This window comes from Dermacentor silvarum, chromosome 1 (genome assembly GCF_013339745.2).
Source record: "Dermacentor silvarum isolate Dsil-2018 chromosome 1, BIME_Dsil_1.4, whole genome shotgun sequence".
In the NCBI taxonomy this organism is placed as follows: Eukaryota; Metazoa; Arthropoda; class Arachnida; order Ixodida; family Ixodidae; genus Dermacentor; species Dermacentor silvarum.
The window spans coordinates 183,358,565-183,375,236 of NC_051154.1; the positions used below are offsets into that span (position 1 = coordinate 183,358,565).

At 46.0% G+C, this 16,672-nt stretch overlaps 1 protein-coding gene across 1 annotated transcript in view; it reads right to left on the minus strand.

Annotated features, from left to right (window-relative positions):
* Positions 1-1,374: 1,374 nt before the first annotated feature.
* Positions 1,375-16,672, minus strand: part of LOC119436505 (stomatin-like protein 1) — a 62,127-nt gene continuing 46,829 nt past the window's right edge. The window contains exons 8-9 of the mRNA XM_049658234.1: positions 13,627-13,812; positions 1,375-3,300 (exon numbers count right to left, since the gene is read on the minus strand). Of these exons, the coding sequence (XP_049514191.1) occupies positions 3,092-3,300; positions 13,627-13,812 (395 nt within the window). The 3' untranslated portion in view covers positions 1,375-3,091. The remainder of the gene's footprint in view (positions 3,301-13,626; positions 13,813-16,672) is intronic.

The following is a 16,672-nucleotide window of genomic DNA, read 5'->3' on the forward strand; positions in this document are numbered from 1 at the left end:
AGCCCTAAGGCTAAATGATTTAATATAATAGCTTTGCTACACAGCAAGTTTCAGTTTCGTTTCCCAAGTGGTTACTTCATTGTGATGTCGTGAAGCAGAATGTAGTCAGAAGGGCACAGGACATTGTGACATTTTGACTCATTTTGGTTCACTCGGTCGCCTCTTATGCTGCTACTCGTTGTGAGGGCTGATGTAGCAACACAGCCGACCACAAGTGTCAAAACCTCGCAACGTCTTCTTCCACGTGACTACCTTCTGCGTTGCGACGTCAGACACAGTAGAAACGAAACCGAAACTGACTGTTATATTATTCTGAGTGCTCTAGGCTTTCCAGTATTGTTTCTGGAATTTAGAGGTCCAGGACCTTAATTTATTGAAAAATATGAACAGTCGCAAAAATCATGTCAGTACTCCTTTAAGTACTCTTCAACAGCCAAAAAAGAAGGAAAAGAAAGCAATGCACTTTTTTAAAGGCAAAATATTTCTACACATTTATAAAAAAATTTTTGCTGTTCACAAAAATCTTCAATATTGCTCAGAATACTGTTCAATTACAGTGTAGACCGCTTATAACATAAGTCGCCGGAGTCGTGAATATCTGCACTATAAGCGGTACCACACTATAACCAAAACAAGGATTTTCAAGCCCTGCACGTATGCAAAACATGTAGACCAAGCAGCCGCGCGTATCCGAAAATCGAAGCGTGCGACTGGGAGTTTTGCATCCGTTTAAATTTACAAACGTTGAAAGGTTAATGTCCAAGTACCCACGATCTTCGCATGAAGCAGACAAAGTAATAATTGAAGAAAAGAAATGTTGCAGTTTCGCCCGAAAGGCGGAGCATCGATTGCGATAGCAAATTAGTAGAGAGCTATAAGGAGTATATAGGGATAGTAGTTTTATCGGCTGCATAAACTTGACACATTCACTTACTAACTGAATTAACAAGCGTGGTGTCAACGCGCACAAGCAATTATGAATAGACTCGATGACCGCAGACAACCACTGTCAAAATACGGGCGTCGGGAAACGCGGCCGCCGCAGCGAGCCAAGGTTCGTGCGGTCTATCGCTTCAACGGAAACTGAGCGGCGTAAGCACAGCGCATACAAAGGTCAGAGCCGTGTGGAGATCGCTTTCAAGATACGGTGCGCGCGACAACACCGACAGGCGGCACAGGCGCGAATGCATTTGTTGGCAGAGTAAAAGCCGCCCCCCCCCCCTCCCTCCCCCCCCCCTCCCCCCCGCCCATGTTGCCTTCCCGCTTTGCTCCTTTTGCGTGGGAGATTGCGCTGCCAGTTTCCCTTGCGCCCGGTTGCAAGATACGCACTTGGTGCCACAGTGTCACCCACCCTCCCTCCCGTACCTCCACGGCCTTTCGCGCGATGGCAGTCGCGTTTGCTCTCCGCTACAGTGGCTAGAATAGGCCTGTATCTCGGCTGTGTGTTCGCTCTCCATGAAGGCGCGTGTCTCCCGCGCGCTTTCACTCGCACATACGGCGTGCGGCGACGATTTTATCGCCCTTGGACTCATGCTGCTCCTCCGCATCGCACTCGTTGATCTCCTCTCCCATCGGTGGGCGCACCTCGTTGAGAAGCGTGCTTGCTACTGCCCTTGTCAGCAGGATTTTCCCACGGAAGCCGTATTATAACTGGTATTTCGTCTCACGCGGCTGCACTGTAAGCAGTATGCGTATACATGGAGTGCTATGGGAAAATTAACGGGAGTCTTAAAAGACCGTACTATATCCGGTCCTGCACTATAAGCGGTTACGTTATAAGTGGTCTATACTGTATAAAGCAAGGGTATACACATTTAAGAAATAAAGAAAAAATAAATAAATATGAAAATGAATCGTTTGCACACAGTTCTGACCATGCTCTATCACAAGCCAGAAATAACTTTTTGTATGATGGCAGTGGCTCTCAGGCAACACAGTACTTGCGATCCAACATGGTCACACAAGAAGATACATTTTAAATGTCCTTGATGGAAGATGCTAAAATATGGACGAAGAATGAGGTGTTAAACCTGAAAGTGCCCACATCTTCACAATGTAAGCACTGTAAAGCTTTATAACAAACTTCCACAGAAAAAAACAGAAAACAAAAAACACTGATATTAAGATGTGCACAACTTAAAATGAGAAGCATATTCTCCTTGAGATCAACATTTCCAACAATGTTCAATGCAGTGACTAGGTATATGAGAGCACTGATAGAGTGAGAGTGAACTTTGGGTATGTGCTCACACAACTAAGAATGGAATGTGCATATCACTACAAATATTGCTAGTATTTCAGATCACATTTTATCTAAATTTCAGAAATCATGACACAAAATAAAACCACCAAGATGGCTAGCACGCAATGCATGTCTGAGCATGACACCACTGATCTGCTTAAATATGCTCACGCTACAAGTTTTTAGCAAAATGAAAAAGATTTTGACTGATAAAGAGCTTTTGATTTTTTTTAATTGTAATAAATCTCCACAAATCACGGGTTTTGAAGGGAAGTACAAAATGACACCAATTTTCTGTCAAGTGCAGCGCTATCAGTTTATAATACAGTAAATTCCTTTTAAGACGACTTCTGTTTAGACCAATTCTCTAAGAATATTTAGGCACCTTGTTGTGTGTAGCATAAACTTGGTGCTCTACTGTTCAGATGCATGTCTGATAAGACAAATGAATATTCAGTGTTCCTTAAGCGATTGTTTTAAAGGGAGTCCACTACATAAAAAGAAGCTGTGCTGCATAGGTATGTAACATGTGCTGGCAAGTACACCAATGACTACAACATTGTGACTTAGACATTGTTGAAACAAGCTCTACTCCTCTACATTACACTACCATCAGATCAGTTTCTTCACAGAAACCAAGGATGAAAGAATTACTTCACAATATTCTGTTCTCATAGTTTAGCAGTGCTATTACATGCTTGTAACACACCGTACAGCAAATCGGCATGCACAGCATAAGCATGCTGATACCCTAAAGTGTACAGCTCACATTGCTGCTAAATATTAGATTGCAAAAGCTGCAATGTGTGAAGTGAATGGTTTGACCTGAAAGAAAAAAAAAAGCAACTTCTAGCCGGTAGAGCATTTGTCAATTACGCCCATGAAACGACGCAGGCAGGACCAATCGCCTTGGACTTGAATGCGGCCACCCATGTACACCTGCATGGGAGACTCCTTCCCGCATAAGATCAAGGTCAGATCATCAGCAGAGAGGCGCAGTGTCACATCAGCATTCCTTCTGTCGCCCAAATCGCTGCCACGAACCAGCTCCACACTACCTGTAATTACAAACATTGCATGGGTGTAGGAGGGATAGACAGCATAAAAAGAAAACTAGACATATTGTGCTATAGTCCAGTGAAATTCCAGACTATAAAGCAATAAAAGCAGAAATAAGCATCTGTTTTGCATTAGGCATCTGTACCTCAAAAGCAATGCCTGCCTTTCCCCATCATAAGATGCATGCACATTTTTTAGCTATATGAAACGCCATGGGGGAAAAAGAAGCAAGCACACAGACATGCTTTCAGGCCCTCAAAAATCAAAAGTAAAGGCTGCACAGTGCATATTTCAAATGCCGCAACACTTATGAAGCACAGCAGCACTGCTAGATTATACGGGCACAAGTCAAATGACGGTGCACAGACATACTAGGAGTAGTAGTAGTAGTCTATTGTAGTAAGGACAAAGAGGAAGGAAATGAAGGGCTTCACCGCAATACATCACGTATGCTTCACATAGTAACATCGCTGTAATGCGGCAAAGCTGACTTTGGGAACGGGTATTGTGCAACGAGACGTGCTTTCCACGCGTCTCGCCATCGGCGAGGATTACAAAGGCGGAGTCAGCACCATTGCTCACAGTGGCGAATTCTTTCAATGAAAAACACAACACCAAACAGCAATAAGCTTCATAGCGAATGTCAAAGCAGCAGGCTTAGTGTTGCCGCGGTGGTGGCTACGGCTCCTAGCAGATCTGCGTGCGAGAGCGCCATTTCAAGGCGGTGAAATCATCAAAATGGCGGTGGTGGTGGGTTTGATTATTGCCGTTTCGGACCTGCGGTCACCGGCAAAAAATTTGGAAAATCGGATGGCTAAATGCTTTTGCTTCCAAAATTTCAGACGTTCTTTACATTGACGCTATGGTGTACGTAGGTGCATGGCGGTGCTGCAATGGAGACCAAATTATCAGCATGTCTGAAAAATCTGGCTTCCGAAAAATTGGTTGTTGACTGTACATGTAACTGCAATGCACAACACAACGCTGTGCACTGCGTCATTCAGCCACACAGAGTTATGCGCAATGTCAGGCCAGCAGCTGAGGAGAGCCGTTCTATTGAAGGAGCTCAAAAACCACCTTCAAGTATACACAGACGGCTCAGTCCTGTCAGAGCACAACAGTGCTAGCGCAGCGGCTACGATACTGGCACTTCATTCCAGCCACAGCGGTCGACTCGATCAGCAGTCTTCCTCTACCATAGCCAAGCTCGTTGAACTCAGGATGAGCTTGAACCTGCTGCAGGAACTTCAACCACCACCTACAAGATGTGTACTAATAACGAACTCCCATTTCACACGTGTCAGGCTTCAAGCACCAAGCTACCTCTCCCCCCTACTCCACGCCACTTACCACAACATTGTGGCATTTGGCAACAGGGGAGGGAGGGGGGGCTTCGATTTCAGTGGGTTTCCAGCTCCAGGGGCATCACAATCGCCTTGCGGCTGCGGTGCGTGAGCTCCCACTGAGCACTTGTGCCGTTCCTGCAGCCATGCACACAAGGCCATATGAGAGCACCTCATTGCCTAACATACAGATGACCATGCTACTAAGGGAAACCCACTGAGGCCCATCAGCAGTCACAGGCTCACACGCCGGCAGCGAGCCATTGTGCTCTACTTGCGCATAGGCTGTGTGTAGACTGGTGCCCACTGGCAGTGGCTATGGCACGCAAGCCCCAGTGCCTGCGCCAAATGCGAAGCGTTTGAACGTTTCAAATATTTCATGCTTCATTGCCCAGTGCATACACCTGTGCACCATGGATCTGAGATTGTGCTGCTCTTTCTCAAGGGCACCGCACGATTTTGTGAAAGGGCCCACACCCTGCCTGGTGACCTTCCTAGACATACTACAAACTTTTGTTAATCAAATGTGTGCAGGTGTTTATGAAAAATAACTACGTAAAAGGACAAAGAATATAAAAACACAGAACAGTTAATAAAAGCAGCCTTGCGATGATGTTCTCTAGTTGAAATTTCTTTTAAAGGGGCCCTGAATCACTTTTTATCGAAGTGAAGAAAGACATATGAAGTGAAAATAGGCTATTTCAGATGTACTTTGCCGCAAAAAGTACTTCAATGCGTTCAGCAGAAGCGGAGTTATTGGCAACCAAACACGACCTCCGCTGTGCCCCCGTTCCTTCATCAATGCCTTGCACTGCGAAGGCTACAGCGAGGTGGGGCGTGGAAACAACTCTCCGCCTTCGCAATGACACCATGGCGTGCAGTTTAAATTTCATTTTGGATGTTAACATAGACGCCACGACTTCCGCTTTTGGAAACAACTCTCCGCCTTCGCAATGACACCATGGCGTGCAGTTTAAATTTCATTTTGGATGTTAACATAGACGCCACGACTTCCGGTTTTGGAAACAACTCTCTGCCTTCGCAATGACACCATGGCGTGCAGTTTAAATTTCATTTTGGATGTTAACATAGGCCACGACTTCCGCTTTTGGAAACAACTCTCCGCTTTCGCAATGACACCATGGCGTGCAGTTTAAATTTCATTTTGGATGTTAACATAGACGCCACGACTTCCGCTTTTGGAAACAACTCTCCGCCTTCGCAATGACACCATGGCGTGCAGTTTAAATTTCATTTTGGATGTTAACATAGACGCCACGACTTCCGCTTTTGGAAACAACTCTCCGCCTTCGCAATGACACCATGGCGTGCAGTTTAAATTTCATTTTGGATGTTAACATAGACACCACGACTTCCGCTTTTGGAAACAACTCTCCGCCTTCGCAATGACACCATGGCGTGCAGTTTAAATTTCATTTTGGATGCTAACATAGACGCCACGACTTCCGCTTTTGGAAACAACTCTCTGCCTTCGCAATGACACCATGGCGTGCAGTTTATAGTGCAGCTTATAGTGCAGCTTACAGTGCAGGACCGGATATAGTGCGGTCTTTTCAGACTCCCGCTAATTTTCCCATAGCACTCCATGTATACACGTATCGCTTATAGTGCAGTTGCGGGAAACGAAATACCGGTTACAGTGCGGCTGCCTGGGAGTACGGAAGTCAGCGGAGACGGCGAACGCTCCCCTCAAACGGGCGCCCCAAGGAATGCTCGAGGAAGAAAGAGAGACGAAGTGGAGGAGAAGGGCACGTGGTGCGAACGAAGAGCCAGTCAGGCTGAAACCAGAATCTTGAGTGCGAGTCGTGAAATATCACGGCGCGCATAGCGAGCGAGGACCACGAAACTGCCAACGCCATCCAACGCTCGCTTCACAATAACGGCAGTAAACGAAACTTCAGGAGCGGGCGGCGCCGGCACAGCACGGCGAAGGGCGCACGCAGAGACCGTGGAATGTGAGGGAGGAGGGCGGCAGGAAAGCGAATTTCGCCTCGGCAACTCCGCCGCTTCGGTGACTCCCCTCGCCCTCCCTCATAGCTCCCTTACTTTCGACTGTCACCGTGCGCGCCCGCCGCCGTGCAGGCGCCGCCCCTCAAGCCGGCCCGGCGCCAGCTCCCTGAAGTTTCATTTTCTGCCGTTATCGGGAAGCGGGCGTTTGCCGGCGTGGGCAGTTTCGTTGCCTGGCCTGGGACAGTGCTGCTGCTTTCCTCTGCGCCGTAGCTGCAGCGTGCAAGGTAGAGTGTACTTGATAATTCTAGTACACTCTAGTGCAAGGTCAAGACGTGACTAGAAAGTAGAGGAAGCATAGTTCACTGCCATTTTCTGCGCGTGGCTACGGTAGCGTGGCTGAGACGTCAGTACGTACACGCACGTTCCGGCGCAACGCAGAAGCAGCGACCTTGCCATTTGAGAGAGGGTGAAATTTCCGCCGCATTTTTTTTTCTTTCCTTTTTTTTGTTTTGTTCGCGCGCAACATTGAGGGGTCCCTCCTAAGCTTTTGCGGTGCCGGAACAATGCCGGTCGGAGGCGCCGCTGCGTGATTTGGTTCAAATTAACGAGATTGGACTGTAAATTGAATGCAAACGTTCTAGCCGCATTCCTCGACTGTCGCATACGCGTGGCGGCTCGGTGCACATGTTTTGCATATGTGCGGGCCTTGAAAATTGTTGCTTTGGTTATAGTGCGGTACCGCTCATAGTGCGGATATTCGCGACTCCGGCAACTTACGTTATAAGCGGTCTACACTGTAATAACAGTTAAACCTGTTTATAACGAACCTCCATATAACGAATTCCAACTTACGTTATAAGCGGTCTACACTGTAATAACAGTTAAACCTGTTTATAACGAACCTCCATATAACGAATTCCTGGATATAACAAAGTTTTCCTATTCCTCGCCGTTACTCCATAGAAGCACATGTATTTGAGACCTCTACGCAACGAAGTGGCTGCGGGAGACCCCCTCGAAATAAAGAATTTTCCCCGCCGACAACAGCCGGAAGCCCCTTCTCCACCGCGACGGAATGCGAAGCGGCGGCGTCGCGCTTGGTGCGAGGCGAGAGCGAGTGCACGTGTGCGTGCGTACGCGCGTGTGCGAGGCGGGCCTGCATCCCTCAACCCGGCGATCTTGCCGCCGCGGGCATGACCTTTCCCCCTCCCTTCATTCAAACCTGATCCCACCGCTTGCTGCAGCTGGCCTAGCCCGCCAAGCCGGCACTCTCCTTTTTTAGTTGATGTTGCCTAAGGAAAAAAAAAACAACTTTTTTCTTTTTCAACGCGCTGGCAGCACCACTCTTTGGTTACTGCGCAAGTCTCTGCGCTTCACTTCACTAACCTGACACTACGTGACATTATATGACGCTACGACGCCATCGTGTCGCTCACTCTCTGTTTCGACGCCTCGTGCTTGTGCAAAACGACACGCGTACACACATTCAGTACCTGGTGCGACATTCCAAGGATGAGTGATTCCAAAGCATGAGGTGCACGGTACTGTAAAGGATTTTTCCCCCCTCTCTTTTGGTCACGGAAAACGGGTGCGCATTACAATCGAGGGTGCGTTAGAATCGAGTAAATATGGTGAGCTTTTCTTTTTTGAATTTTTGTGCCGAACCTGCATATAACGAAATCCTCTTTATAACGACGTTTTTCGGGAATTTGCCAAGTTCGTTATATCCAGGTTTTACTGTAATAATATTAATAATAATAATAATAATAATAATAATAATGATAATAATAATAATAATTGCTAGATTTTGACAGACCTAGGTGATGGGGCAATGGGTGGCTTTGAATTAATTTTGACAACTTCAGGTTCACCACAGTACACAGAAATCTCAGTTCAATACATGGCAGTTCTTATCATTTTGCTCACACCAAAATGCAGTGGTGGTGGCCAGTAATTGAGTGTTTAATGTTCTGTTCAGTGGAAGAATGCTATACAGTCGAATTTCGATAATTCTAACTCGAAGGGGCCCGAAAATTTGTTTGAATTAAAAGAAGTTCGAATTAAAAGAAGGACATAATTTTGAAGTATCCGTGCATCATAGCACGATTCACGAACGGTGCGAGTCATGAAATATCGCGGCACGCAAGTGCATTGCGAGCGCGGGCCATGAAACTGCCCACGCCGGCAAACGCTCGCTTCCTGATAACGGCAGAAGACGAAACTTCAGGGAGTGGGCGGTGCCGGCACGGCGACGGGTGCGCACGGAGATCGTCGAAGATGAGGGAGGAGGGCAGCAGGGAAGCGGATTTGGCCTCGGCAACTCCGCCGTTTCGGTAGCAGAGGCTTCGGTGCACGGTCGCTCCCCTCGCCCTCCCTCTCAACTGCATCGTAGCTCCCTCACCTTCGACTGTCTCCGTGCGCGCCCGCCGCCGTGCCGGCGCCAGCTTAGCCCTCTCCCTGAAGTTTTGTTTCCTGCCGTTATTGGGAAGCGAGCGTCTGCCAGAGTGGGCAGTTTCGTTGGCCAGACTGGGCCTCCGCCGTTGCTTCCCTCTGCGCAGCAGTTGCAGCGTGCAAGGTCAACACATGACTAGAAAATACAGGAATCTTAAAAAGGAGGGTTCACTGGCATTTTCTCCGTGTGGCTGAGACGTCGGCACTAGAGTGTACTAGAATACGATTGTCTAGTACACTCTAATTGGCACGACGCAGAAACGGCGATCTTGCCATGTGAGAGAGGGTGAAATTTACGTCACGGTATTTTTTTTTCCCCCCTTTGCACGTGGCATTGAGGGGTCTCTACTGAGCTTTTGCTCTATGACCGCGCGGTGTCGGAGCAATGCCGGTCCGAGGCGCCGCCGCGTGATTTGGCGTGCTGCTAAGAGCATTGTCGGTGCGCGGTATGTTCGAATTAACCGTCGCAAATGCTTTCGCGTTCAAATTACCAGGCGTTTTCGCCCATTGGAATACATATAACTTTAACGGGACCCCATTCAGTTCGAATAAACCGGCAGTTCGAATTAAGCGTGTTCAAATTAACGAGATTCGACTGTAGCTACTAAACAACTCTACAACTGAACAGCAGGCGTGAATACTTTCTGTTCCCTTTATTATTATTATTTGTTTAAGCTCTTTAAAGTGAACTAGTCCTGCATGTACCCCAAATACTTATTTTTTGGTGTTTCACAATTTTCTCTTCAGAAAAACTAAGGCAATGAATCTTTTGATGATGAAGAAGTCCAATGATGATGTGCAATTTGTTTTTGTCATTTACCATTTGTGTACAACATAAATACAAAACAAGGCTGCTATCACTTGGATTTGTACCCTTTTTATTCACAGCTTCTCTCTTTTTGGAAACTTTCCTCCTTTATGCCTGACTGCCAAATGCATGTGAGCAAGATTTTAGTCTAACTCTATAATCTTTGTGCCATCTCCATCTCAGCAAAAGCGTATCGCAAAATGCCACACAAATTTGTGGCACCACAAGTGCTTTGTACAGAGAAGAGACAGAGAGAAAAGGTTTCCATCGTGGAGCCAGCTTAAGTGCAGAAAACCTGCGCTTTGAAGGGCCGTAGGAAGGGAAAAATAGACCATTTAGACAATACTAAAAGAGGGTCTATGAGCGAATATTTAAGCAGGTAGCCATTAGGATAGCCCCCCCCAACTCTTTTCCACGGCACAGAAAGTTTCAGGAGACGGGCTCAGAAAGAGAGACATGAATGAAAGGGAAAAGTCGAATGTGAAAGTCGAGGGCTAGTGGCGGTCCGAAGGGAGGCTGGGGGTGGGGGCAAAGCGTCGGAATCGATGCTTCACCTCTTGGGTAAAACTGACTTTTTTTCTTTAACGCAAGAAGTAAAATAAAATTGTGTGCAGTTCACCACTACTCCTATTTCTCAATCTTTCCCATTTCTCGGCTCATTTTTTGTTTTTACGGTCCCGTGAAAAATGTATCGGCAGAGCTCTACTGCGCATATTGACCCTTTTTGTGGTGATCCCGTAGGCGCTGCCATGTTTGATCACGTGGTGACGCGTCCAGTGCTTGCCTCAGCTGCCTCCGTGTTTACAATGGATGTACATGACGCCCGCCGCAGCTCAGGAAACCTCCGTTTCGGGAGATATCGTAGATGCTAACAGGGTGGACGACACGAAGTTTTGGCCAGAGTTTCAGAGGACATGTAAAAGCGCTTTCGGAGCTCATTAAGCTTTGTCCAAACGGTGCGAGCAGCGTATACGGTGCTTGTTCTAAAAGCGAGGCTAAAAATGTATTCCAAGCTTTCCGCTTACGAATTGCATCAGGATCAGTATATTGCTTTTAGTTCTTTATTGGGGAAATATTTTGAAGGAGCAGCTTGTCCGTTTCTGACTCGGTAAAGTTCGTCGGTGCGGTCATTATCTGATTATTTTCTGCCTAATCGCTAGCCGGTGTGCTCAGTTGCAATAGATTTGTTCTTGCTGCACACAAGGCTTGGAACATAGCTGCTCTGTACTTTGTAATAGCATGTAGCAAACATGTAGTATTGCTGGTAACTTGCTTACTCCTGTGGACCGTGACGAAACATTCACCTTCGGCCATTAGTGTGCTGTCGTTGGTGTAGTCGCTGTCATCCATGCTTTGGCCCACTGATTCAAGTGTTCGCTCAGTCACACATACTTAATACGTTGGCGATAGAGTGCGTTAGTTTGCGTAGATATGTGTAGATAACTTGCGCGAAACTTACTATACCAGGAAGTGGCGGTACTCCCTTTATCATTGTTTAACGAGCGGTACTCACTCTTGCCGACATCCTGGGGTTGAAGTCTTTTGTTTGGAGGTTAGCGATATAACGCTGGTGGATAAGTGTTTTTTTTTTTTTTTTATCCCCGAGGAAAGTCATACATTGAGTCGGGCCGGCAACAGAGGCTGTCCGTATGTAGCAACGGTCCGTGAACTTGGTCACACATATTCATTCTATTATTTAATATGCTAATCACTATTTTTGCAGCGAACTAGTACTGCACACATCTTCAATCCACCGTTCCACATTTTGCAGCATGAATGGAGCGCAGTGCGTGAGCGAAAACCCAGTTGCATTTCCAACAGCTGATGGCACAGAAACAGGGCAGAAGCGCTGATGATTTCGTATTCGTGCGCTTTCACTGAGGCAACGTATGGCGCGCTACCGAAAGCGCCATCTCGTTTCTCGAGAACAAACTGCTCTGCGAAAAGGGTCAATACAGTGGAACCTCATTGATACGATTCTGCGTAATACGTTTTTCAGGAAGATACTTTTTTTTTTTTTTTCGTTACATAGGAGCAAAGTATTATCATGCGGTTGATACGATCGCGTTTTCACTTGAAATTAGATGATACGACTTCAAACTGTTATCTCTGAAACTCGTAGCTTTATATTCAAGTGTACTAAATTAAATTACATTCCAACGACCCATGAACGTGTTAAGGGCCGGCGACACCAGCGGAGAAATGCGTGCTGCGCGCTGACGGTGGCAAAACGCGCGCCACAAAAGCTGCCGCGAAGTAGGTTTTTTTGTGACGTGGGGGAATCGGTCTTGGACCGATTTAAATTGCCGCGTGCCCCGGCGGCAAACGAGCCGCAAGTGAAGCACCCAAAGAGAGCTGCCCCCTTCAGCGATATATGCTCGGGCATGGCCAGTCTGGAGGCACACGCTCGCTCTTTCAAGAAGGAAGGAAGCGCGCGTCTTCTGACCGGCCGTGGCGGGGGAAACTCATGCGGACCCGACTGAGCGCTATTTTCGTGCTCATAGTATCGTCTGCCCGCGTCAGCTTTCGTGCGCGCTTGTTTTGGTTAGTTTTTCAGGCGAGAGCTTCATGCGGTCATGTGGTTGAATGAAGCGCCTGCCCTTGTCTGCCAGTAGTATCTCTCGTTGTGTCACGCTGCTCTACGGTGTTCCTGGCTGTATAAACGTACACTCGCCAACTGAAGAACACAAAAACAACAGATTGACGTTTCGGCGCCCAGTACGGGTGCCTTGTTCACAATGAACGAATGCATGGTGATCTTTATTATATATGCGTTGGTAGACGTAAGGCAGGGCCCAGTAGCCCTAGCAGAGCATCATGAGAAGACTGGTCACAGTATTAACTGGCATTTGGCTTCCATCATCGAAAGAGAGAAGAGATTATCATTCCGATTGCTTCTCGAATCATTTTGCATACAATCTACAACTAACAGAATAAACCGGACACGGGGCCCCCTCCCCGAGTTGTACACAAGCGCCTTACGTCTACCGACGCATATATAATAAAGATCACCATGCATTCGTTCACTGTGAACAAGGCACCCGTACTGGGCGCCGAAATGTCAATCTGTTGTTTTTGTGTTCTTCAGTTGGCGAGTGTACGTTTATACAGCCATGTTCTTTCCTCGCCAGACGAGTTTTCGTCAAACCCTAGACCTCTACGGTGTTCCCTTGTTTCGGAATTCTTGGCCTTATGGTGCCGTGACCTCCATAGCTATGTCACGAAACTTGTTATCTTTCAAAAGAACTTGTTTACGGACTTTGAAAAAAAGAAAGTTCAACAAAAACTGACGAGCTGTTTTAACGTTGTTCAATAAAAGTGTGTTGGCTGTGGTGCGGTTCGTGTGGTGTCGTGATGCTGCTCCGCATAACACTTGTGTTATGAGGAGCAGTATCACTTGACGCCACAGGAAGCTTTGCTAGCGAGTTTGTCACCAAGTAAGCCTGTTTTCTTACGTTTTGGGGCTTGCTTTGGATGATACATTTTATTTTCTGGTTCCCACAAAGATCATATCAACGAGGCGCCACTGTATATATATATATATATATATACACAGAGAGAGAGATAGAGAAATAGAGGTGTGAAGGAGGGGGAGGATTGGTTGTAGCCGGCGGAGAAGCCCCCCCCCCCGAAATAAGTATTGGGCTACGCCACTTAGGCTAGCAAAAGTTCCAAGCTTGCTGCATAGTTATGCTTACTTTGTGCAGCTAAGTTTTAGTGTGCAGATCAATCATGGTCATGCCCTGACATACCTTGGTCGAAGCAAACGTGAACTGTGATGCCATCCTTGGTGCCAGCAAGGATCTGGAGCGTGTACGTAGCACACACACCCTGGAACTCATTTTGCTGGGCAGCGAACAAGGCCAGCTGGTGTAGTACCTGCACCAGCTGCTCAAACTGGGGCTCACTTGGGCTTGCTGGCACAGCATGTAGGCCTCCTGCAGCATGACCCAGTTGACAATGCACAGTGAGAGCCACTGCCATCTGACTGCATACAAAAGTACTTCAATGTCAAACCATACTGCTCAAGCTGGAAAAACATGAGCAGGCAAAAAGGCTGCAGAACAGAACGTGGGCTAGCAAGTGCTGAGCCACTGAAAGAACCAAAGTACGACTTGACATTACCAATTCTAAGGCAATCACTGATTGCTTTCTGGCTAAAGTAACATTTTACGACATACGGTGTTGTTTCATTATAAGGGTAAGAGTAACATATATGGGAAATCTTAAAGCAAGCAGTTACCTTTTGTGGCTACAATGGTGTTACAAGGGTTTTTACCTGGAGGGTGTTGCAGCCCAGGCAGCCTAAGAACAAATTTGAAGGTAAGCTAAAAGTGTGGTCACAGGCAGATAGTCTATGAGCCATACTGCGTTTGTCCTAATTTGTGTAGACATGCAAAACGCATATATGATGCTGTTTCTTATATGGCATACAGCATTAAGCCATCTGCCATCAAATGTTCATAGAAGTAAGTGAAAAGTATTAGGAAGCTATTCAAAATTTAAATCATGTTTCACCAGGCACAGAAAACATTAAGTACATAGGTTCATATAACGGCCACGGACATGTAATAGCTGCACTCTCAACAATGAAAGAAAGAAAGAACGAATAATAATAATAATAATAATAATAATAATAATAATAAAAACTGGAAAATACATTTTTATGTGTTACTAATGCAAGATGCATAACCACATTTAGGATATAAAATGCATAATCTTGCAATGAAGGACGCAAGAAACAAACTATAGGCATATTAAGACACAACTATAATCATACGTATGCATGCTGTTTACCTGCCAGTCCAATCCTTCGCTTCAGCCTAAGTGAGTTAATATGGTAGTTTCGCTTTGTCAACACAAACACACTATCATGAAGAAATCTATTTAGCTATTACAAGAAGAAGAAAACTGCATTTACGGTTGACATTTTGCACGAATTCCTGGAAAAAATATTATGCAGATCCCATGTGCTGTGGGAATCAATGTTATGGGGAGCATTTTGCAAGTATAGCTGACTATCCAGCATCATTATTTTGGTGCTCTGCAATGAGTTACCTTGCAGACCAACATGTTTCTGTACGGTGAACAATTGTGTGTGTGATGTGCACGTGACAGTATGACGGTGACGGCGATGGCATAAGGACTGATTTATTGTACTCCAGCATTGAAACATCACAACCCGTTCCATTACGACCTGGGCTGAACCCAGAGACGTTACAATGTCACATACCCTCTCAAAGGACTAGTAGCTATGAAGAAACAATGGAGGAAACTGGAGCACTGTCGATTTTATAGGCAACTTGATGCTATGCGATGTGACGCACGTGAAGGATGGTAGTTGAGTTGACAGTTTTTCGCACATTCCATTTCTCTGTATTGATAATGGAAACTGATGCGCATGCACATGTTCTAGATTTTAAAAGCAAATTGTTGCTTTGCGACGTGACACAGATGAAAATTGTCTCAAAGTTGGCATAGGCATGGGAGAAGAATGTATGCATCTGTGGCTTAATAATCTGACCATCGAGCTAATGTGCTGAGGTATTTTGCTTAGAATCCCAAAACTTGACAAAGAATTTTCTTTATTTATTGAAGAAGTCAGAAACGAGGCGAGACAGGAACCTACCTACCGCGAATTGCCTGGTAGTATTAGTAGTGTTTTATTGGTCTTTTACATACATCTTGACATTGTAGAGTAGTACCCAGAAAGAAGTCCCAGATTACAATTCTGAAATGGGACCCCTTATTATGAAATGTATGAATAATAAGCATACAAGCATTTGCATTAACAACATCTATAGCAACTTAAATAAAAGAAAAAGTGTAATGAAAGAAAGAAAAAGCAAATAAAGGAAACTTGAAACAAAATGGACAGGAAGTTGCATGGTTCCATAAATGCACACTCCCGTTGCACCCAAAGCAAAGGCTGAAATGTGTTGAGATTATGTAGAATGTTGAATTGAATTATGGGGGCTTTTGTGCCAAAACCAGTTCTGATTATGAGGCACACTGTAGTGGAGGACTCCGGATTAATTTTGACCACCTGGGGTTCTTTAACGTGCACTACAATGCAAGCACACGGGCGTTTTTACATTTCGCCTCCATCGAAATGCGGCCGCTGCGGCCGGGATTCGAATGTGTTCCTCATTGCAGAAATCACGAGGAGTTATGGCATCTAGCATATGATATTCCACTTTGTTGAGTATAACAATATTGATTCCAAAATGCTGCACATGGTTAGCCGGTGGATAACATTATGTTAACATGAGAGGACACTAAATTGTCCTGCATCAAATAAGTACTTTCTTTATACTAAGCTTAAAGTGCATGTGTTCACTAGTGAAAGCACTTGTCCTTTTGCCAAATGGGAATGCATGCAGCCGAACGTCGCACACCAACATGGACACTGAAATAAAGTTCCAATGAACGTGGTATATTCGTTGCAGGATGAACTTTCCACTCAAGTTCATTTCACTGATCCCATGATGTGCACATGGTACGGTCTTGGTTAACCACTTTTCGTTGCTCACACCCTCTCTTTTTTTCCAGCAAAGAGTTAAGAAACATGGTTTTTGAGCACTAGATGGGACATACAAAAGGAAAGACACACACACACACATCTACACACACACCCACACCCACCCACCCACCCACCCACCCACCCACCCACCCACCCACCCACCCACCCACCCACACACGCACACACACACACACACGCACACGCACACACACACACACACACACACACACACACACACACACACACATGCACGCACGGTGCCAAGACTCAGTAAA